This window comes from Seriola aureovittata, chromosome 7 (genome assembly GCF_021018895.1).
Source record: "Seriola aureovittata isolate HTS-2021-v1 ecotype China chromosome 7, ASM2101889v1, whole genome shotgun sequence".
NCBI classification, from domain to species: Eukaryota; Metazoa; Chordata; class Actinopteri; order Carangiformes; family Carangidae; genus Seriola; species Seriola aureovittata.
Window position 1 is genome coordinate 703161 of NC_079370.1, and position 22378 is coordinate 725538.

Here is a 22378-nt window from a genome sequence, read left to right on the forward strand (position 1 = left end):
GTATACTTTTACCATTTAGCATTTTCAGTACAGGACAGGCAGACAGGCGAATACTTACGTAAAGGGTTTAAATACTTCCTCCACCAGTGCTAACAGCAACACAATTCCTAAAATTCCAAACAAACCTTTGGCATTTCTGCACTGCAATTTCATGTTATTTACCAGAATATCCACAATAAGCTAATATCAGTTCATAATATTTGTCAGTTTTACCCAGAAATCAAAGAGCAGTCTGTTGTATCAAGATTTTATTAAGCTTACTGTACATTCATGTCCTGTACAGCATGTTCATCACATGAAAGTATACTCCTGCGCATCAGAGTATTGAGAGGAAGGCAAAAGTCCACTAGATAATGGGAACTCAGGCTCCATATTAACAAAGCAACACGAGGATAAGAAAGCAAAAGAAATACAGACGTACACATGTATGCAAACAGAATTAAAGTGACCTGATTTAGTCAAACTTAAATCTAATATAATACCTTTTTGATAAGGAACATTCGCTCAGCAAAAGTTGGACCAGAAATAAACAAAGCAATAAATAGGCACTGGGGAAGTAGTCACAACAGCATTGGGCAATTAGTCATGAGAGCTGCTAACTGCTTAAATTTTTTTTTTTTTTTTTTTTTTTGGGGGGGGGGGGGCTGCACTGAATGGTAGTCAATGAAGATCCAAAACAAAAAAATATACAGATGAGGATGAAAAAAAGCTAGAGCGCTTATCAATTGCAGTTGTTTATGAGTCTGATGAGAAGGCTCTGTGTGCGTTGGGAAACTGCTGAGAGTTGAAATCCGGGTCTTCCCTCACTCTTTTCTTGATGTCGGCTTTAACCTGCAAGAACAAAAAGATGACAGGATTATGGTGGGAGATACAAGCACAATTAAGAAGCTATAAACTACAACTAAAAGACTTTTTCAGCATTTTTTCTTGAAAATTGAAAATGATTAATTATATATCTTCAAAACTGTTATGGACATTGGATACTCACATTCTCGTCCCTTGAAAATAATTAATTTCGATAAAGTTATTGGAGACCTGTCTAACCACCTGGGTTGTAAAGTGTAAAAGTAAGTAAGTCTCTGCAATGAAGATTATGATTAAACGATATACTAACTGAAGCAAATCATGGGCAAATCTGTCAAAACAAAAAGGACCACACTATGGTCATTATTAGCCTAAATGATATGTAGTTTGTCCCTGGTTTGTTCTACGATACAGGTAGGATTCAGTTACCTGTTCTGCATATGCCTCCTTCAGCTCCTGGGTCTCCAGATCGTCCTGTAGTCGCTCAGCAGAGGTGATTGGCTTCACTCCGGCTGTCCTGGCTGCTTGACTCACTGCATCAGAGAGGGAGAGGAGGCTTCCACCGCCCTGTCCAGTCTGAAAACACACATGTACACACAACTTAAAGAAGGTAAGACAGGTGACACTCATTTTTCATGACTGAGGTTACAACTGATCTGATTACCTTTCTGCGTTTCGCTGGCATGCCGTGCAAATAGGCATCGGACAACGGCGGCTGAGCCTTCATCTTCCTCTGGGTCATCATATCACACCTGATGATGGGCACCCACTCCTACAACACATACAGTAAATACACAAGGAAGATATGTCTTATGAAGATTATGAGTCACCAGGGTTATCTTTTAAAAAAAGGATCAGTTCTCATTTTTAAAACAATAAATCAAATAAAACAATCAAAGCGTCTTTGTGCTATTATCACTCCACCACAGCTCAGCAAGGAAACACAATCTGGGAAACCACAAGGGGGAATTTTGTACTAAAAAGACTAAATCTTGATTTGACAAATTCAGACTGCAGAAGCATTATATTAGCTTTGGCTAAAGTTTAATGTGGATTTTGTCCCCCATCTCTTACACTGGAATTGAAAACTTTTTCAGTGTGCATATGGACTCTTGTTGTTTTAAGACAGTCTCATTCAATTTGTCTTTCCAGAGACAATGTACCAATTACTCTGAGTAATTCAGACTTCACTAAAACTGTTTTCACTGGAACTATTGTCTACTGAAGAAACAGTTCCTATAAAAGTGCTGCAAGTTTGTTCATTGGATTATCCAGAGTAACAAGGAAACTTTCCAAGAAAGGGTTGACATGACTACATGTTTTGTTGCACTGTCCTGGTAAATTAGAAGATAAACGTTAAATAAAACCAGTAAACAAACTGCGGGGGCTCTTACAGGTGGAACAGCAGCCGCCCAGGCCTCTGACTCTCCAGCAGAATCCTCACTCCCTCCCTCAGCTCCCGCTGCTGCCATGTCGCCACCTAATGGTGCGGCTCCTCCTGAGGCTCCCAGGTCCCCAGGTAACACCCTTGTCTCCCGTGACGATGCCCTCGTGTTGGGTGACACGGACATGGCCTCCTCTGCTGTGGTTGCTGCAACTGGTGAGAGGGTGTCCCCAATCTTTTGAAGTGGAGAACAGCAAAATGAGGGAAACTAAAAGGCAAAGCAAAACCTAAAATGTCGCACTGAGTTCATCTGAAAAGGATATTAAAGACTCACTTACCGTTGCACTTTGTGCTTGTTCAGGCTCTTGTGTGCCAGTGGCAGAAGACTGATCTCTCTGTAAAAGAATGTCATCGAATATTTATTAGCCATTTCAGACCTGCTGTCCAAAGTAACACGATATGTAACAGCCATCAGGTAAGACAGTGTTTTCGCTGCAGGTAACATGTTATATGCAGATGTATTCTGTTGTGCAGGAAACTGATAACATTTTCAAATGTAAAATTCAAGAAATTAAATCTACAGATACAGAGTCATTGATAATGAGATAAAATAAATATTTGAAAAACTGTGTGTCTGGACCAATACCTGTGTGTGAACTATGTAGTTCTGGATCTGCTCCTGTGTGATGGGGATGTGCTCCAGAATGACCTGCAGCCTCATCGTCATCATGCTGGTCATCCAGTTGACAAGGCTGGGGCTGATGTCACTGGACATCCTCCGCTGGAACCACAAAAGAAAATTCAGGTTTTACTTAACAACAGTTGTTTTGTTCTGTAGTCTCTCTTTGGTTGTTTTTTCTTTTACATGACCATTGTAGTTGCACAAAAACATTTCAAGAACACAATAGTTGACAGCTGTCAGTAGTTTAGATTCATCGGTTGTAAAATGAGTTTTTCCTGTACAAACTTGTGAGCTACACCACATGATTTCAAATATTAACATAAACTGAGTCTTGAACATGTGAAATGATAGTTGTAGAGTGAGTAGGTAAATTAAATGCAGGTGGAGACAAAATAAACGGTGAAAGAGTAAACAGCTGTAGAGTTAAGGTAGTGGCGATGCGTGGGTTGACCCATAACCTGCAGATCCCTGTGGTTTGACCTGCGCTGCCCGGTGCTAAAGTAGAGGACGGATTTGTAATTGCGCCTTTTTTTCCTCAGTCCTGCCCTTCTGTCAGTTTAGTCTTGGATCTATAATATAACACTCTATATGATAAATACTCCATTTTATACTGCATTGAAGCCTATAGTACACTCTATAGTGTAGTGCCACCTTTGTGATCAAAGTGACCAATAGCAATGTGAAGTTGCATTACAGCAACAGAAATAAGAGACACATTGCTGACTGCGATATTCCTGCAATATTTCTGTGATCATTCAGTCGCATATATGCTGCTGAAAATACACACAGACCAAACCACCTGTCTGACAGATTATGTTAGGGGAGACATGCAGATATAGTTTAGGGCTGGCCCGACCAAGGCCCAGCACTGCATCTACGAATGCCCTTGACTGACTGAGTGAGGAAGTTACACCATTGGACGGCTAAGTGTTAGACTTTTCCTATTGGCCGTTGCGATTCATCTTCCGTCATCCGACAGCTCTTACAGCGGATCGACGACAGTTTTCATCTAGTCCGTGTATCGGTCTCTCTCGTGACTGCACCTAAACCCAAACTTATTACAACGGAATATTTTCGCAGTATTAAGGTAAGTTAAATGCGTAGTACGTTATACATTTGCCAGAAAGTGTTTTTTACTCGTGCAGTGCCGGTTCAAAATGTTTGGCTGCTCGCTTGGCCTGCGAACTTACCCGTTACAGAAACATACTGACTGTTCAGAGGTGCGGAGCCCCCCGTGCCCCGCACGGGAAAAAACATCCATCTGCACATGTGTAGACACTGGGGCTAGAAATCTGTGCGCACGGATTATAAACGGTACTGTCGGTGTTATATTCCTCGCCCTCAGATTTGTACAAAGTGCCCTCGGATCCATGCGCTGTTTAGAAGTGAAAAGCATAGAAACTACAACGTTGCACAATGACAGCTGTGAAACGTACAACGCACAACACGGTAAATCTTAGGATCTATCTCAAACACTCAACGACTTGGTTTGCGTGTGAAAAGCGAAGTAAATACAACGTTACACAATTTCAGTCAGTACACAACATTAAACAGCGAGTTCCGCCTGTTCCCTGGCGTGTATATGGTCCGGGTGCTGCACTGCTCTGGTAGTGTAGTTCCGCCATTTTCTCCACGTCAAGTAACGTAGAGAAGCGGAGGCTGTGGTCGAAAAGTCAAAAGAAAATCTCCTTTCCTGACCACATTTCCATGACCTCGATGAAAAACGTCTTGAGGTCGGGATCAAGGAAAAATGTGAAGGAGAATTCATAAGGATTTAGGAATATACAACTGCGGTGCAGCGAGAATCCGACTGCTCTTTCACTTTTTTTGAGCCAACTTTATTTATAACACACGGACGATATATGCACCTTTCCTAACCACAAAAACAAAACAGGATTGAAATGTTGAAATAAGAATGGCCAACATAAATAGTTGAGGTATTAAAATAATTAAATGAAAAATAAGCAACTAAGTAAGAGGCCAGAAAACGGTATATTCAGACATAAGTAGGCTATATAGAGTTTTAACTTTTTATTTTAAATACATTTGTTAAGTAGAGAAACGGCCAGCTACACCAATAAAACATGCTCATGCGTTGACTTATCAGTATTAATAATGTAACGTTACAATCACTGAACCAAACAAAGCTGCCATAATTCTGCAAGCAGTTCAATCTACAAACTACAATAATAAAATTCTCCATATTAAGTATTAATAATGGCACGTTTCTTTGTTAAACCGCCCCCGTTTGTTCTGCTGTTTGTTGTAATTGCATTGTTAATGCTGACATAAGGCTTTTACTTTGAAACATGTGCAGGACCATGTTGTGTATAATTCTGTCACTTGGACTGTCCTGCAGATATTTAAAAAAACGTAGCTACTGCCATCATGTCTGACTGTAATTCTTGTTGCTCCATGTAGTATTAAATCCAAACCAAATTCTGTCATGTTATCTAATCACAGGCACCTGAGGTGTCAGGATGGTGTTGACCTTAGTGATGACTACCGGGTGGACTTCCTGGGAAGCACACAAACCTCCCACACAACACCACAAAACAATACATCACAGTCCTCAACCTCCAATCTGCCAACCTTCCACATCTGCCTTTCCAGTTCCAGGTGACTACTGTTGTGTCTATAATAGTTTACTCATTAATACTATACAAGTACTCAGTATTTCCATTTTCTTCCCAATGATACATGTTTCTAGATGAAAGAACGGCGCCTCTGGATCAACATCCACGTTTACCTGCACAAACTGCTGAAGAGATAGTCACTGTCATTTACCAGGTACTTCTTTCATTTTTACAGAAATTATTGTGGTTAATGCTGTTGCCAGGTACTTTTCCCTCTTATATGCAATTATAAACCCTTGGACACTATGGAATTAAATGACTCAACACTGTTAAAATTATTTTTGACAGGGAGTTGACAGCCCTCTGTGTCATCCACTGAAGGAGGAACATGAAATAAAGGAGGAATACGAAATAAAGGCGGAACACACAGGAAATCTATTTGACCAATGTCCTGAAAATAAGCAGATTGTTTGCAAGATCTGTCAAAACCAGTTTAAGAATTTGCTAATACACTTGAAGAAATCTAAAACATGCCAAACTCATTACGACATGGATTCTTTACAAAAACAAGCAAAGGTGAAACGAAAATCAAAACATACTGAAGCTCAGGCTTCTTACAGACGAAGGCAATTACTGGAAGATCCAATCACATTTAGACAAAAACACGCTTTGGAGCAAGCCGCTTCCAGACTAAGGAACATGGAAAAAGATCCCATTGGAACTAGAGCTAAACATGCTAGAGTGCAGGCAGCTACCAGACAAAAACATCTGGAAAAAGATCCAATTGGATTTAGAGCCAAACATGCCAGAGTACAGGCAGCTACCAACAAAAAAAACCTAGATAAAGATCCCATTGGAACTAGAGCTAAACATGCTAGAGTGCAGGCAGCTACTAGACAAAAACATCTGGAAAAAGATCCAACTGGATTTAGAGCCAAACATGCCAGAGTACAGGCAGCTACCAGACAAAAAATTCTAGAAAAAGATCCCATTGAAATAAGCGCAAACCATGCTACAGTGCAGGAAGCTACCGAACAAACAAATACTAGGCTCCAGGAGAGCCAGAACAAACCAACAGAGGCTGTTAAGACTGAACAAGAGGAGGTACCGTGCAACCTCCTCACTGATCTGCTTTGCAATGATGAAAATGACCCGACCCAGTTCACCTTCTCCTGTGAGGTTGGTGAAGGCCACTCATCGAATGGAGATGGAGCCAGGTCTCCAGAAAGAAACTATTTCCCTGACTCATCTAAACAGCACCCATCATTCATCTGCACTGCCCCCAAATTGGACCTCAGTCCTCTTGGGAACACAACAACAGTTTTTCTGACAGGAGCAGACTACCCAGGTGAAGAAGGATCAGTCCAGGTGCCAATAACAGTGGAGGTAAAGACAGAAGCAGATGAACAAACACCAAATACAGCTAGTCCCACCTGTAGCCTCTTGAACATGCCTTCCCCAAGTCCTGAGTGGTTCACCACTGAGGACAGCGATTTGAAGCCCCCAGTTGATACAGCTCTGCAAAGGGCAGCAGAGCAACAGAACCTGAACAGACTCCAGGAGAACAAGAACAAACCAACAGAGGCTCTAAAGACTGAACAAGTGGAGGCACCATGCAGTACTTACAGCCTCCTCCTCAGCCCTAGTAGTAGTACCCAGTAGTAGTATTCAGCTAGGGTGCCCAGTGTTCGGAACAACACCAGGCAACCCAGTTCTCTTTAAGTGGTAAAGACTCCCATAGTGGGGCCCACAGCACAGCCTGCACACAGTGAGTGAAACTGTTAACTGGGAGCTGGAACTAGACTTAGTTTTTACATATCTGGGGAGGAGAGAGACCACACATTCCCCTAGGCTCTATACAGGAGAATGTATCTTCATCACCAGGCCTTTTTTGTTTTGTTTGTGTCTTCTGACTTTGTTATTCTCTGTACATGTCAGTGGAGTTTTTTGGTACAGGTTGATGCGCATTTATACCTCAATTTACACAGGTCATGTCAGGTTTGGGTCATATGACTAATATGTTATTAATACTAAGTATTAAAGTGAAGGTATCATATAGTAAGGTTTATATTGGGTTTTAGATGCAAACTGATACAGAATGAACAATATATTGATGCATGTAAATATTTAAATGGGCCTTTCTTGTATATATTGGCATGAGCTTTATCCACGACTGTTTTGTTTCTATACAGCCAAATGCATTCAAAAATGTTCAAGTTCATGTGAATGATGACTGACCGTTAGCAGTATGATTGGCTGCGGTGCCTTACACCTAAAACTGAGGGATGATGTCCCTTTTTTTATATAAAAACTTCTCAATAGTAGTGCAATATATTCCTTAACCTTTAAACACGTGTTTTTCATAAGTACTACTTTTCAGTCTTTTGTTGCATACAAAAACTTTTATTACCTTCACCAAGGAGTTTATAAGTTTATGTTTTCCCCTGTGTCTGTCTTTCTGTTTGGTTTGTTTGTTTGCACTTAGTGAAGGGTTGATGCATGGGCCAAGGAAGAACCCATTAAATTCTGATACAGATCCGGTTAAAGGACCAGATTCAGGAATTTTTTTTTATAACTTTATGAAAGGTACGGCATTTTCCCCCATTTTCATCCATTCCTCAGGTAATAATATATGGATCTTGATGTAAAAAAAAAAGATCGGACATATTTATGGTGTTGACATCTGAATTTGTACTATTTGGTTCAGATCCAGATAATAATCTGGATCTGGTGGAAATAAATATGCTGAATCTGTATTACAGAGTTTTACTTATTAATACTAAGTAACATTGCATACGGCACCTGCAGCATTTAGGAATGAATCAGTATTTAATTTAACATACAACTAAATAATAATAAAATAATAAATAATAATAAAAGTTCACAATAACAATAGCGGTGGCAACATAGTACTGAGACAATTCATACGGGATGTAGAGCTGTATGAATTTTAGAAGGCTGATGTCATTATTTCATGGCTTATGGAAGCACTTTAATAAAACAATTATTGTTAATGTTATTAGTAACGCCTACACTTTTCCTGCTATGACTATGGATTTCTCAGTATTTGAATCTGATCAGTCATTGTTATGTGATTGGTTGTTAGGCCACTATCTGATCAAACTAGAACAAACCAGATCCACATGGTCCTGATGAAGCATATTAGCTGAGTTTTTGAGAGTTGAACATCGTTTTTTGTTTTTCCAAACTTTAACCTGATTATTGGCTCGGCCAACCACAGCCCAGCGCTACATCCGATAATGTCTGCGACCAACTGGTGATGAAGTTACACCACTGGTCATCCGGCCAAATGTTGGCCTTTTCTTATTGGCCATTGCTCATTCAAAATGATTTGGCGCAAACAGTTTCTAGTACATCATCGTGGAGCGTTTACAGTGTATCCATAACAGTTTTCAAGTACTTTCTCAGGGGGTGATTCCTCTCATCACTGTACCTAACCTCAAATATGTCACAACGGTACACCTGGCCTTCAACACAGTTAAAACATACATTACTGCTATTTCGTCCTGGCACGAGGGCTTCAGTGACAGATCAGTGTTTAGCCACCCTCTGATGAAACATTTCCTAAAATGACGCACGGAGACACAAGCCAGTGTCATGCTCCCTCACCACTTACTGGGATCTAGCACTGGTTTCACACGAGCCAGTTAAAGTCTCCTTTGAAACTCTGGATCTGGTTTCGCTTAACTTGTGTAATTTATGGTTATGTTACTTAAAATGGCCCTGCTTGTAGTGTATTGTGGAAACTCTGCTGAATAAACTCAGTCCGCTGCATAAATCTAAAGGTGCATTTACTCATTACTTTAATACACAGACTTTTAATATATTTTATGCTTTTTTTCTTGTGCATTTACTGTCACAAGCACTTGCAAGTGTACTAATCTGGTATCAATGCCTACTTACAAGTAGACATGAGTGTACCTACATTTTCATAAAGCACAAAATTTGATATCATTTGGCTAACATGTTTCATCTGGCATCTGCTCCATGCTGATCAGAGACCTGAATCTCAGCAGAAAGAAACAGTGAGTGATTTAGTGAAACATTGTGTACTAACTATTCGGTGGTTGATGACTGCAGTAAGAGCTCTCTGGTCTCCTCTCAGGCAGTGCAGGTTGAGGGCAAGACACTCAAACAGTGCCTGGTTACACATCTGTAGCAACTGGGGCCCAAAGGAGTCATCTGGAAAAAAAATAATATACTCAATCATTTATTCCAATAACAAATTCCCTTACAGTTAAGTACCACATTTGCTAAGGAGACAGTGCACTTTGTGGTGGTTAATTTTACTAATTCACCTCACAGCAGTATTCCTGATAAATAATGCAAATTGGTTTACTTCTAGTGCTGCAACCTATACTTTAACACAACCAGTGGAACAAAAAGCTCAACACATACAGTGAACTGGAAACGGGGAAAAAAAGAAGTTTACCACTGCAACGCAGAATATGTGTGGCGATGCGAGTCAGCTGCTGTTTGAAGAAAGACATGTTGGTCTGAGTAACATCAACGCCCTCCAACACGGTGACCGAAGACTCTCTCTGTGAGAGGTGAGAGAGAAGGTTACAATTACTTGAAGAAAAGATGGCACAGCATTTCAACATTTGATTGTTTTTGTTTTCCTTATAAACTATTATCTGTCTAGAATTTGAATCTATTCTATTCTTGATACTTCCATAATACAATATATTCACTACTATAATTTTAAGAGTTTTACATTATCACCCAGAACACATGTTTTCATTTCATCTATTTCAATATAGGTTTGTGGTCCATGCTGTTTGTAACCTCTATGTTTTATGTTCTATGTACTGCTGCTCTCTTGGCCCGTACGCTCCTGTAAGAGATTTTTAATCTCAATGGAACTTTACCTGGTTAAATATATAAAACGTGTTGTTGGATCGACCTTGTGAGAAATATTTTACCCAGTACATTTGGCTCAAATTATCCATAATGCATACAAAAGTTGTTGTCCAACAATAAAGTAGGCTAATTTATTGTGTAACATCACAGCCCTGTTTAGTGTCCACTATTATACATTAAGTGACAATGACAAACTATGTACACTACAACAACAGACAGACTTAGTTGTGCTGGATGTCACATGTTTTATCTGTGGTAGATTAATATCTTGTAGTGTAAATAACTGTTTTGTATTTTACTGGAAGGGGAGTGGACATCAAGGACTTACAAAGCTTTCTGTGATGTACTCCTCCAGTTCATTGACAAGACTGTTGGCAGCCTCCTGGAGATGGAAAGAAGAGGACATGAGGAAAAACAAGATAATGACAGCACACAGAGGAAGAAGACAACAAAAACATAACATTTACTGGTTAATTACACAAAAAAATAAAGCAGATAAGCCATCAAACATGTGACCTGTAATGAAAGCTACATTAGCACTAGCCATTTTTTCACATTTATTATTATTAGTATTTAAAGACAGGTAATCCATCTGAAGTTAACACAAATCATTTCTGGTGAGTAGTACTGACAGCAATGTTCTGGTCAGTGGGCTCTCTTCCATTGAGGTAGTTCTGGGTAAAGAACTGGGAAAGCTGAGGCTGGATGCGACCCAGCGGCTGGTGCTGACCATGAAGCAGCATCACCAGGTCTGACATGGTGAACGTCTGGCACACCAGCATCAGCAGCTCTCCAAAAAACCCTAAGAACCATAATTGGAAAAAAAAAAGCAAAAATAAAAGAAGATAAAGGAAATTAAATGATCAATAGGAGTGAAATTCAGGTAAAATATCTTCTGATATGCTCCTTGACTAAATAATGTGATATTCTTTACCGGTAGGATCCTCAGGACTGATGAAGATGTTGGTTGCCTGTGACAACCTCTGCATAAACTGAGCAATGCTCTCTGTGTCGTTCTGGGCTTGGCCCAGAGAGCCCATCATGGTGCTCAGAACGCCACGCACGATGCCTGTGAACAACTCTGGGTTGAGGGCTTCGGCTGCTGCAGACGGGTTAGGCATTGGGTTGGGCCCTGTACCGGGAGCTGGAGTAGTACCAGAGGGAGGTTGGGGTGGAGAAAAGATCGGCTGGGCCTAGAAATGAGATGAGGATTTGTGAACATTACTTTGCCTTACTTGAAATAGAAGTGATTTTTTAAATGGAGAGAACTATATGTATAGCACAAATAACAACACTCACTGTCAGCCTATCTGTCCTCTAGTGGGTCATTAGGAGACATGGTGATGATTAAGGCTGGGTATCATTTGAAATTTTTCAATACTAGTGCCAACACAATGTTAACAAATAGTAAAATCACTTTCTACAAAGTCCTTTTGTTGCATTTAACAAAAATCTAATTTCTCAGTTGTTCAAAGTTGTGAAAACAACAGTTATACAACTAAAAAAAAGTTTCAAATTTAGTTTCAAACTGGCAAAATTATAGTAAAAAATTGTTTAAAAAAAGAGCACAAATCTTAGCAAACATTCAATGCCAACTTTTGGTACTTCTGGCACAATTTCCGATACTCGGTGCAACAGACAAAAAATTTCAATCAGCACCAAAAAAGCGCAGTTCAACAGACAATGATTGAGTCACTCTGTTCCTCCTTACAATGCTGTTAAGTGTGTAGGGTGGTTTATTACCACACACTGATAATGTTGTAGCTGGGGATGTCTACAAGGTGGAAGAAAAATCCTTTGGAAAGTCACAATGAAATGGAGAACACAGCAGATAAAAGTTTTTAAAAAATGTTGACGAAACCTGTTACTCTGATTCTAGGTAATGTATAATCATTGCTGGCTAGTTTTAAGATGTTTTTAGGATTGCAGAGTCCCCAACAAAAAATTGAGTAGCATGAATTGTGCTGCACTTGTCAAATTAATTACTTCCACGTGATGTGTATGCACGTTATTCTGGATTATACACGACACGCAAATTCTGATGTGAGTCATATCCAAATGCAATTTTCCACCAAAGTTTATAAAGTGCACTCAGGTCAAATGTTCAAGCACTGACCTGTTGCATGAATTCACTCACTCCCTGGATGAAGGCTGGGACACCAGATGTGGTGACAGTGATAGAAGGGGCTCCTCCAGGGCCTGCACCAGCTGCACCAGCCACCCCCAGGAGAGAACCCAGGAGCTGGCTGAGGTCTGGGGGCATCTCCTGGGATTGGGCCTGACTGGGGTTGGTCTCAGGCTGGCTCGGTGGACTCGCAGTGCTTGCAGTAGACGGAGGTGTTGGACCCGAGGCAGAGAAAGAAAAGGAGGAGGAGGCGGAGGAGGTTTGAGATGAGGAGGAAAAGGAGGAAGAGGAGGATGTGGATGTGGATGTGGATGTGGATGAGGAGGAGGAGGAGGGGGGGGAAGATGTGACAGTTTGACCAGCTGTGAAAAAAACAGATTGGAATATCACTGATTGACAGCAATCATTTAAAATCTTTTCTCAAGTTATACTATGCAAGATTTTCCTAAAAAACAATCTACAGACTCATACAAAAGTAATCCCTCTCAATCATCACTTATGACCCAAGAGAAGTGTGTGGCAGGGTTTTATCTGCAGAGACCCTGACTATATTTTCTTCTTATTTTGCTATGTTCGGGATGTTTCTGGGCTGCAAGCTTTGGGCAGTGGGTGTGTAGCCCCCAGCTAAAAACAGTGCACAAGTGAAGCGGCCAGGTTACCCAGGATGTTACAATGTCTGTGTCATAGATGTATGAGGAGCTGCTGGTCTGTGTGTTTGTTTGACGGAGGGCTGGGCTGGGCTGAGCTACAGACAAACACAGAGCAGAGAGGGTTGTGCAGAGGTGTGGGCATGTTTATTCATGCCTTAGAATACAACCACCATGAAAACAATTTCTCTGATTACATGCATTGTTCTCGCCAACGTCCCTAGCTCTCTGCATCTGGTTGAGCTGAGGGGGATGGGATAACTTTGTATGTTGTGCTTCCAAACAGCAACCAATAAATCCTGCATAGTATACCTTTAAACATTAAGTGATTGTATTTACAGAAAAATGCTGCTAATACAGTCAAAATCTAAATGTAACAAAAGGAAGAGCTTACCCATTTGTCCTGGCAGCAGAAGTTGTCCAACTAGTCCACTAATCATCTGGTTGAGAGCAGCAGGGTTGAAAGCCTGTGGAGCAAGATTTATTATTAGTCTCAAATGTTGATCATGTTGACAATCGGCCTCAAAAAGCAAACAGGAACTGAAACAGAAAACACTCTACCCACCTGTCCTGGCTGCTGGCCTGGCATGGCAGCCCTCACATTAATGGTGGTTCCCCGGGTACCGAAGGCTGGAGGGGGCATGTTTGGTGCGAAGGGGGGTCGAGTGAACACGACCCTGGCCTGGGGGCCCGTATGGGGAGGTGGTGGCGGAGCAGTAGGGGTGGTGGTGGGTGTGTTCGGACCCGTGGTAGTAGTTGAGGAGTTGGCTGTGGAGCTGTAGCCAGGAGGGGTGGGCTGGGGTGGGACTGGCTGGCCAGTGGCAGCAGCCGTGGCAGCACTAGTAGCTACAGCAGCAGCGTATTGGCTGATCTGCTGCATAAGATTTCGCATAAAGTCGGGGGGGAGGGCACCTGAGAAATGCATAATTTACATTTGTTATTGGCAGAAAGGGGGCTTCAGGGCTGCAACTAATAATAATTTTCATTATCAAAACATAATCATTTCATCAGAAAGTAGTGAAAAATGTCCATCCTAATTTCCACGTCTTGAAATGTCTTGTTTTGCAAAAGTTTAAAACCCCAGCGTACTCAATTTTCTACAATGTTAGGCAGCAAATTTTTACATTTGAGAAGTGGGAACCATCAAATATTTGGAATTTTTGTTCTAAAATTGACTGAAACAATGAACTAATTATTAAAATAGTTGCTGATTAAATAAATCAATTAATCAATTTTTTGACTAATCTTTCCAGCCAGAATGCTTTAATGAACTTTAGTGTTAGAAATGTAAAAACTGGACTTAAAAAGGTTTACATTAAAACTATAGTATGCCAAATGTACAATCAACTGGCCTTTACCTGGTTGTCCAGGCATTTGCTGACCAGCTGCTGCAGGGTTTGCACCTGGGCCTGCACACATACACAAAAACGACAACACAAAACGTTGGAACAATCCTGCAGAACTTGTCGATATATTACGCTCCACAGAAGTGCATTTGTAATAACAGAGCCATCATTCACAACACATGGGGGGAAAAGTCTTATGAGATTTAAGCTTATAATGAAACATGTCCCTTTCTTTAGGTCACTCAGAAAATGCTTGTGACAGCAGAGCATGGGCAATGAAGTGTTGCAATATATGCATTGATTTCATTCCGATGCACTGCACAGTAAAAAGACACACAAACAGCTTTGATGAAGTGGAACATTCAATCAGTGGTGGATACGGGACAACACACCGTCCGTGTTCATCTGCATCATGACCACCGGTACTGCCTGGTGGCTGATCCTGATGACCCGGGGGCCGGCCTGTCCCTGTCCAGCCTGCTGATTGGACGGGGAAGATTGTGGGGGAGAGGTCTGTCCCTGACCTGCCTGCTCTGATTGGCCAGTCGACTGAGTAGGCGGTGCTTGTCCCTCAGTGCCATTAGCCCCAACAGTCACTGTGGCACCCAGGTTCATCTGTTGGTGAAGATGCAAGGACAATCAGCCTGATGAATCAAAGGTTTGCATTAATTACTTCTAATCAAAATATGCTTGTGTTCACTTACTTGCACTGGGATGTGGTGGTGTACAGCTCCAGGCAGAGTGACCGGGGTGGCATAGTGGGAAAAAGGGCGCACCACATGTAGGTGGCGGGGTACAGGGCTCATGAGGTTCAGTCGCAGGTCACTGAGGGCCACAAGGGCGTTACCAAGGAGACGGAGACACTCCCATGTCAGGATGAGAGTTCGCTGATCCTCCTCTCTCTCCTGTGGCAGAAAACAAACCAGCTTGAGTAACTTTTTGAATAACAACAGGATAATCTGTTAAAAACTCCAGGCCTTTTCACCATAAAAAGTTACAGAAATAAAATATAAACAAGCTAAGGTTAGATTTCAATTGCATTGCTATTGGTACTAATCAAACTTTAATATAAATGAGGATTCCTGCACACTGGGCCTCATGGAACTACTCATGAAAGAATTTGTTCTTAAGCAGCACGTACAAGTCCATGTTTCTCCACAGGCGTTATCATTGTGCCCTAATCTGAACTGATTTTAAGTTTTAATATGATACAGAAATTAATTAAAATAAAATATACAACCACAACTTAAAAAACTAATACAAAAATAATTTTATGATCACCATAACATCAATCTACTCTCAGGCTATTACAGATTTTATGATTTGTGTTAAATTGTTTTTACTATATCCTGGCACCCTGATAAAGAGCATCTATTTCAGACATGTACTAAAGATCACCAGTTAATTATTATTTGGCTGTTTGAATCCTACTGTATTGTTGTTGTATTCTGCAGTGGTGGCTGTCTCCAGGATGGTGTGAGCTCTCTGGATGAAGGGCTGCAGTCTTTCTTCCACCCTCCGTAGCTCAGACAACATCTCTGCCAACTCAGCTGGGCTGGGGTGACTGGGGAGCAAAGGAAATCAAAGCTGGTCACAATCAAACACAATGCATCGATTCTATCCCAAATAATTTCAAGTTCTTCTCAAATTAGAACTTAGACTTAGAAAGGTTTAGAGTGAACTTGTAAGTCGCGTTGTGTAAAAGCGTCTGCCAAATAAGAAAATGTAGATAAAAAAAATAGAATTGCTTGTGTGAATCCACACACAACTGTGTGGTATAAGCAACAATCTGAGTCACTGAGGAAGATGATCTCACTTGGGTCCAGGTTGGGGTGTTGGTCCCTCAGACTGTGCTGAAGAGGTGGGTGGAGGTGGGGGAGTTGTTGGAGGTGGGGAGGTGTCCATGGGCTGGGAAGAAGGAGATGGAGTGGAGGTGGTAGACGAAGACGAGGGAGGAGGGGGGGCAGCAGCCGAAGCTGCCTCTGTTTGGGAGGTTGAGTCGCTCTGTCGACCCTGAAAGGAAACACAATATAGGAGGCATATTTGTTACTGATAAGGCAGCAATTTCTCTGGAGCTTTGCTGATGGAATAATTTGAAGGTTGAGCTCTCACCTCCATTCGGTGGATGACATCATTGACGTCCCTCAGCAGGTTTTCAGCTAGCACCAGCCTCAGCCTAGGCTCACTCTGCACTGGCTGGTCCATATCAATGTGCACATTCACGGACCCATTGCTCTGAAACAGAGAAGGTGACAGTTAACAAAACACAAAGTAATGTTGTGTGGGATTGTATACAATCAGCAGACATAGTATCTCACCCCAGTGCTGGTTGTGACTCTGGCATTCCTGGCATTCTCTCCCACCATCTGCTGGACTGACATCTAAACAATAACAACAACATACAGAATTAACATACAAAGAAAACCTTCTGACTGACATGAAATGAAACATGATTAAAGCTGGGCAACATACATTCAGGGACCACTCTGTTAAGTAAACCTGTTTAGTCTAATGCAATCTTATACAACTGTTTTGCCAAAAAGGCAACTGACTGACTTTTATGATTCTTATAATGTTTGAATATTCAATCTGTTTTAGCATTGAGGTCATAGTTTGTGGTGGTGTTGTGCTGGACGGCATTATATTCAGAGATGTTTTTACTATTCTACCCCTCTAATGTATGTAAACAGGGAGAATAAAAATCTCTCAATATAATGTAATCCAGTACGACCTTTAACTATGACCTCAGTAATAAACATGTGTGAATTTACAACAATTTTCCAACAATGTCAACAAAAACTATAAATCAAAATATGGAACCATTTTATTGAATTACAACAGATTGTATAGGTGTAACCGAACCAGAGAACATTCCTCCACTGCATGTATGTGATGATATCTGTCTGGGTATAGAATAAGCACATGCTGGCTTTTTGAGTTGCAGTTTATCACACTGGACTGTATATTATATGGGAAGCTGAAACTCAAATTAGCTTTTTTTATATGAATGCTCAGGAATATCAGAAATCATTCACAGAGATCACAAAGAAATCTGACAAAAACAATGAAAAGTACACCATAATGATTCAGGTAAAGTATAAATGTTATTGGACTGAACAGCCCTAAACAAGTCACAAAGCAGACCTACCTGTATCTGCTGGGGATCCATGATGTTGACAGGAAGGTTGAAGGTGCCGAGCATTACATAGCTGTTAGCATTGCGATCATGTGGAGGCACTTGGGATGTACCTTGGGAGGACGAGGAGGGCCCGCTGTCAGCTGAAGTGCCTCCTGACCCTGAGCCAGGCTGAGAGGGCGGAGGGGGTGCCCGCTCCACAAGGTGTATCACCTTGCCACCCACATCTGGGACAACAACAGAGAACTATAGTTACACCTGCGCACATAAAATAGTGTGTTAACTGAGCTGCTGTATTTGTTTAAAAAGGAGCTCAAGTGGGCACTTGAGACCTAATAATGCTATGCAATGAGGCTGCATATAACAAATATTTTCATTATATATCGATTTACCGATTGTTCCATTAGTTCTTTGATCTCAAGCATCAGAAAATAGTGAAAAATAAACATCAGAATTTTCCTGAGTCCAAAGTGATTTCTTTATATAGCTTTTGTTGGAAAAACTGGAACCATCAAGTCTGGCATATTTGATTGAAATCTGAAACCTAATTAATAAAAAAAATTGTTTCTAAAAAATTTTCTGCCAATAAACTACTTGATTATTCAACCTATTTTTGTAACTCTACCATCCAATTCTGTCATTACTTTCTCCCATGTTAGTGATCCTATAAAACAGCAAAATACACCAAAGTTGCATAAAAAGTAAATAAAATTAAGAAGGAGCTAGCCTAGAAGTAAATTCTTACTTATATGCCAACATGTACAGCCACATGTTGAGAAACAATGTGTATGTAATCATAAATACACGAGAAAAACACATTTTAGAGATCTGCAGTAGTGCTGTACCTAAAAATATGTAGAAATAAATCTAAAAATACCCTTGACACAAGATAAAATCAAGTTCCACATTTCTTTATTTAACCCCTTAATTACTTACTGTAGTCTGCCAGAGTCCTTTCATCCTGTAGCACTCTACCCTGGTAGATCAGCCTTTGTTTGTCCACAGGAATACCCACTGAAGGAGCAATATGCTCCTTGAACTCTTTCACGGTCAACTAAAAAAGAAGATGGAACAGATGTTAGTCACATGACTCCAAAGGCTGACTGAAAATGAGAATTCACTTCTGATTTTGCAGTAGGAAATTATGATTTACCTGAGCACCAACAGTGTAGGTCCGGCTCTGGGAGTCTAATGTTTTGACTGTCACCTCTATGTCTGCAGTTTGTTCCTCCATGGTGTTCCTGTATCATAACATAATGTATCCCAGAAATTAAAGCCCAGCTGATATTGGATTAAAGGCAAATATTGATATTAGTTTTAAAAAATCTGATAACATTATATAAAACAATTTTTAGTATCAATGCATAAAATAAACAACCATCACCACCAAACTGGTCCTTATTTATGCAGCGACAATTCTTGGTACTTGTTGGGCGACAAAGTTATTATACCCACATACTGGCAATAAGATAAGACCCACTTATACATCAGTAATCACTTGTTGGGCTGTAATTTTCAGTTAAACTGTTGAATATTTCTGTCAACGATTTGACTAATTGGCAAGTCTATAAATTGACATCCTTCGATTGTTTTTGTCCAACCAACTAATGCAAAACTCAAAAATAATCGCTTTACAGTAGACGGATGGTTTCAAAAATCTGAAACTGTGTTTAAACAGGTACTGGACTCTACTTGTTAATCGTGTACAGGTTTGACAATTCTAAATAAAATGGGTTTTAACCTGGTCTGGTTAAATTCTGAATAGATTAAACGTTTCAAAAATCTGAAAGTGTGTTTTAAACAGTCTCTGAACTCTCACTGTGAATCTACTGTAATTTAACGGATCTAAGTATAGTGGCTTTTATCGAAACTGTGTCTGATGATGTTTGGATGGGAAAAGCTGTCAAAAAGCCCTTTTTGTGTTTTCACAAATAGACAAAAGGTTTCTTAAATCTGAAACTGTTTCAAACAGTTACTGAATCTACTGAGGGGTTAGCGGTAGTTACATTAAGTCAGCGTATCTATCGCTTGCTCGTTCGGACGTATATTTTAAATGTAAACATTAATTCAACACTTTGAACAATGCTATGTAACCCAAACCATAACCGGATTACGTTAGCCAGCTATCGTTAGTTACCACTGGCTTGCTAGCATGAGTTAGCTTAGCTTAACTTGGGAAACAGGCAGGCGTTTGTAACGAAGCTAAGAGAGCTAAGCTAATGCTAAATAAACTAAACGTTACAATTAGCTTATTGTATCAGAGACAACCGAGTGCTTTCTTTTCATGAAAACCGTGTTGTTTAGCGGTTACCTTAAAAGCTGTAATATCCTTTCAACTTATCCAGTGTATGCAGCTGTTTCTTATCACCAAATAAGACGCAAATTACTTCCTAGTACAAGCTCTGGTACTTGCCAGAAGCTACCAGGCTTCACGGATGTGACGCTCGAGCTACACCGGAACCGTTGAGCAGGGGAAAGAAAAATGGCGAATCTCGTGGAGGCGACAACCCAACAGCAGTTTGAAGACTTCTTAGCCAAAGCTGGAAAATGCCTGACCGTGGTACATTTCCAGGCGGCATGGGCTCCTCAGTGCGGCCATATGAACGAGGTAATGGCCGAGCTGGCTAAGGAACACATAAGCACCACGTTTGTCAAGATGGAGGCGGAAGCGGTGCCGGAGGTGTCGGAGAAGTATGAAATCTCCTCTGTCCCCACTTTCCTTTTCTTCAAAGGGGGGGAGAAAGTGGACCGCCTGGACGGGGCCCATGCCCCAGAGCTGACCAAGAAGGTGCAGCGCTTGGCAGTGACCGGAAGTCCGCGTGGAAATGCGGAAAGTAGCACCACAGACCTGAACCAGCGGCTAAAGAAGCTAATCAACGCGGCACCCTGCATGCTGTTCATGAAGGGGTCATCACAGGAGCCCCGCTGCGGCTTCAGTCGGCAGATAGTGGCCCTGCTGAAGGAGCACAACATCCAGTTCAGCAGCTTCGACATCCTGTCCGACGAGGAGGTCCGACAGGAGCTTAAGACCTACTCCAACTGGCCCACCTACCCTCAGCTGTATGTTAATGGAGAGCTGGTGGGAGGACTGGACATAGTGAAGGAGCTGGCAGAGTCTGGAGAGCTAGAGAACACCTGCCCCAAGGCTGTCACCTTGGAGCACCGGCTGAAGACCGTCATCAACCAGGGCCCAGTCATGCTGTTCATGAAGGGCAACAAGGAGGCTGCAAGATGCGGCTTCAGCAAGCAGATACTGGAGATTTTGAATGGCACTGGGGTGGATTATGACACCTTTGATATTCTGCAGGATGAAGAGGTGCGTCAGGCTCTGAAGACTTATTCTAACTGGCCAACCTACCCCCAGCTCTACGTGAAGGGAGAGCTCATCGGAGGGTTGGACATAGTCAAGGAGCTGAAGGAGAGCGGAGACCTGGTGTCAGTGCTGAAGGGGGAGTCCTGAAGGGGGAGTCGTAGGTGGATTTGCCATGTCATCAGAGACAGGAAACAAGAAGCTGTCACATATGCCTAGATCTGCCCTCTGTCTCTGATGCAAAACTACAGGAGTGCCAGGAAAGTGAGAGAAACCATTTGTGAAGAGAAATTAGAGTTAATAATCAAATTACACTCTTCTAACCTAACTGTTGTAGCATTTGGATAGGTTTATGTTCTGTTTAAAGTTAACAATGAAACTGCAGTTAACAATGAGGACTGACGTGGTTTTCATTCTACATTTTCCATATAGTGTTACAAGAAAGTTTTGCTTCGAGTAATCCTTGAAAATACATCTTCAGGAATGTGTAAAGTGAAAGTTAAGTGTTCCCTGTGCTTGGCCTAATATCATAAATCCCTGCAATTAGTGATTGGTAGAAACACCTCCTTGCTATGTGACACTGGGTGGGAATAGTTGATGTTAGTTCATATTATCTGTTGTCTAGGTTACATTTTTCCCTCCAGTATTCACAGCCTTGCACTTAACAACAGGTTTATATTTAGTGATAGCTGACTCTTCCTGCCGTCCTGTCCAGCTGCTGTCCCCGCATTCTTCACCTGAAAGACAATAAAACTGTCTTTTACCATATCCAAGAATCACTCTGGTTTAAATACTTTAAAACAAATTCTATGTTGCACTTATTGCTTTGTTTCTTCATCAGTAACATTATGATTAAACAATAAAAAATATCAAATTTTGTTGTTTTATGGTGCTGCTTACATGAATTACTTACTATGTGTGATATCACTCAACGGCTCAGATTGAGAGTCAGCAAAATTAACAACTGGGAGTGGACACTTAACAAGAATAAAAATGCTTTCTGAGACAGTAATACTTCAAACTACAGCCTCAAAGTTTTAATTCTCAACAAAAATCCAAGTTTAGTTTATTCACATATACAAATTAAAACAGTGAGGCAGTGGTGTGTGTTACTATATATTTATATACATATATGTACATAACACACACACACACACACATTTGGCAGTTTATGAGGTCCACCGAGCTTAATGCCATCTCATACAGTGGTCCAGCAATAAAGCCTACCCTATCTTATACTGCTCTGTTTTTATGCCTTTGCGCTGGCGACAGGCAGAACCAGAAGCATATTATTTTCTGGTTGTCTGTCCATCCGTCTCATTCTCAGGGACACAATATCTGATGGAACATATTAAAATTTGGCACAAACATTCACTCTGAGTCAATGATGAACTGATTAGATTTTGGGGGTCAAATGATGTAACCTGAATCTACCCAGAGAGGCGGGGGCATACAACAACGAGGCGGTAATTCTAGTTATTGAA

The 22378-nt window shown here is 41.1% G+C and overlaps 3 protein-coding genes across 4 annotated transcripts; 2 read left to right on the top strand and 1 right to left on the bottom strand.

The window, feature by feature from the left end:
• Positions 1-233: 233 nt before the first annotated feature.
• bag6 (BCL2 associated athanogene 6) lies at positions 234-20020 on the bottom strand. 2 transcript variants are annotated; one of them, XM_056379866.1, is made up of 25 exons: positions 19896-20020; positions 18738-18825; positions 18521-18638; positions 17597-17811; positions 16767-16829; positions 16561-16683; positions 16265-16461; positions 15880-16012; positions 15153-15353; positions 14973-15063; positions 14461-14511; positions 13668-14014; positions 13497-13569; positions 12447-12817; positions 11265-11523; positions 10963-11132; positions 10659-10712; positions 9900-10008; positions 9525-9649; positions 2835-2969; positions 2527-2583; positions 2199-2423; positions 1469-1576; positions 1234-1380; positions 234-831 (listed from the first exon to the last, which is right to left on the bottom strand). In XM_056379866.1, exons 2-25 carry the CDS (start codon positions 18816-18818, stop codon positions 736-738), a joined length of 3549 nt encoding a protein of 1182 aa, XP_056235841.1. In that variant the 5' UTR covers positions 18819-18825; positions 19896-20020; the 3' UTR covers positions 234-735. The 2 variants fall into 2 exon arrangements, with proteins under 2 accessions (XP_056235841.1, XP_056235839.1); XM_056379864.1 differs by having other exon boundaries at positions 14841-15063.
• On the top strand, positions 2979-9245 carry LOC130171746 (uncharacterized). The gene is made up of 4 exons (XM_056379867.1): positions 2979-3957; positions 5334-5489; positions 5581-5660; positions 5795-9245. Exons 2-4 carry the CDS (start codon positions 5351-5353, stop codon positions 7106-7108), a joined length of 1533 nt encoding a protein of 510 aa, XP_056235842.1. The 5' UTR covers positions 2979-3957; positions 5334-5350; the 3' UTR covers positions 7109-9245.
• Positions 20021-20023: 3 nt separating the features above from the next.
• glrx3 (glutaredoxin 3) lies at positions 20024-21772 on the top strand. Its single transcript, XM_056379868.1, has one exon. The coding sequence runs from the start codon at positions 20067-20069 to the stop codon at positions 21042-21044; it is 978 nt and encodes a 325-aa protein (XP_056235843.1). The 5' UTR covers positions 20024-20066; the 3' UTR covers positions 21045-21772.
• Positions 21773-22378: the final 606 nt, after the last annotated feature.

Excerpts from the sequence above, each read along its gene's own strand:
- glrx3 (XM_056379868.1), top strand. The coding sequence starts at position 20,067 with ATGGCGAATCTCGTGGAGGCGACAACCCAACAGCAGTTTGAAGACTTC.
- LOC130171746 (XM_056379867.1), top strand. The coding sequence starts at position 5,351 with ATGGTGTTGACCTTAGTGATGACTACCGGGTGGACTTCCTGGGAAGCA. Across the intron at positions 5,490-5,580 it reads ATCTGCCTTTCCAGTTCCAG|ATGAAAGAACGGCGCCTCTG; the intron begins GTGACTACTGTT and ends ACATGTTTCTAG. Across the intron at positions 5,661-5,794 it reads TAGTCACTGTCATTTACCAG|GGAGTTGACAGCCCTCTGTG; the intron begins GTACTTCTTTCA and ends TATTTTTGACAG.
- bag6 (XM_056379864.1), bottom strand. The coding sequence starts at position 18,818 with ATGGAGGAACAAACTGCAGACATAGAGGTGACAGTCAAAACATTAGAC. Across the intron at positions 15,064-15,152 it reads ACCACCACATCCCAGTGCAA|ATGAACCTGGGTGCCACAGT; the intron begins GTAAGTGAACAC and ends CTTCACCAACAG. Across the intron at positions 2,424-2,526 it reads AACAAGCACAAAGTGCAACG|ATTGGGGACACCCTCTCACC; the intron begins GTAAGTGAGTCT and ends CCACTTCAAAAG.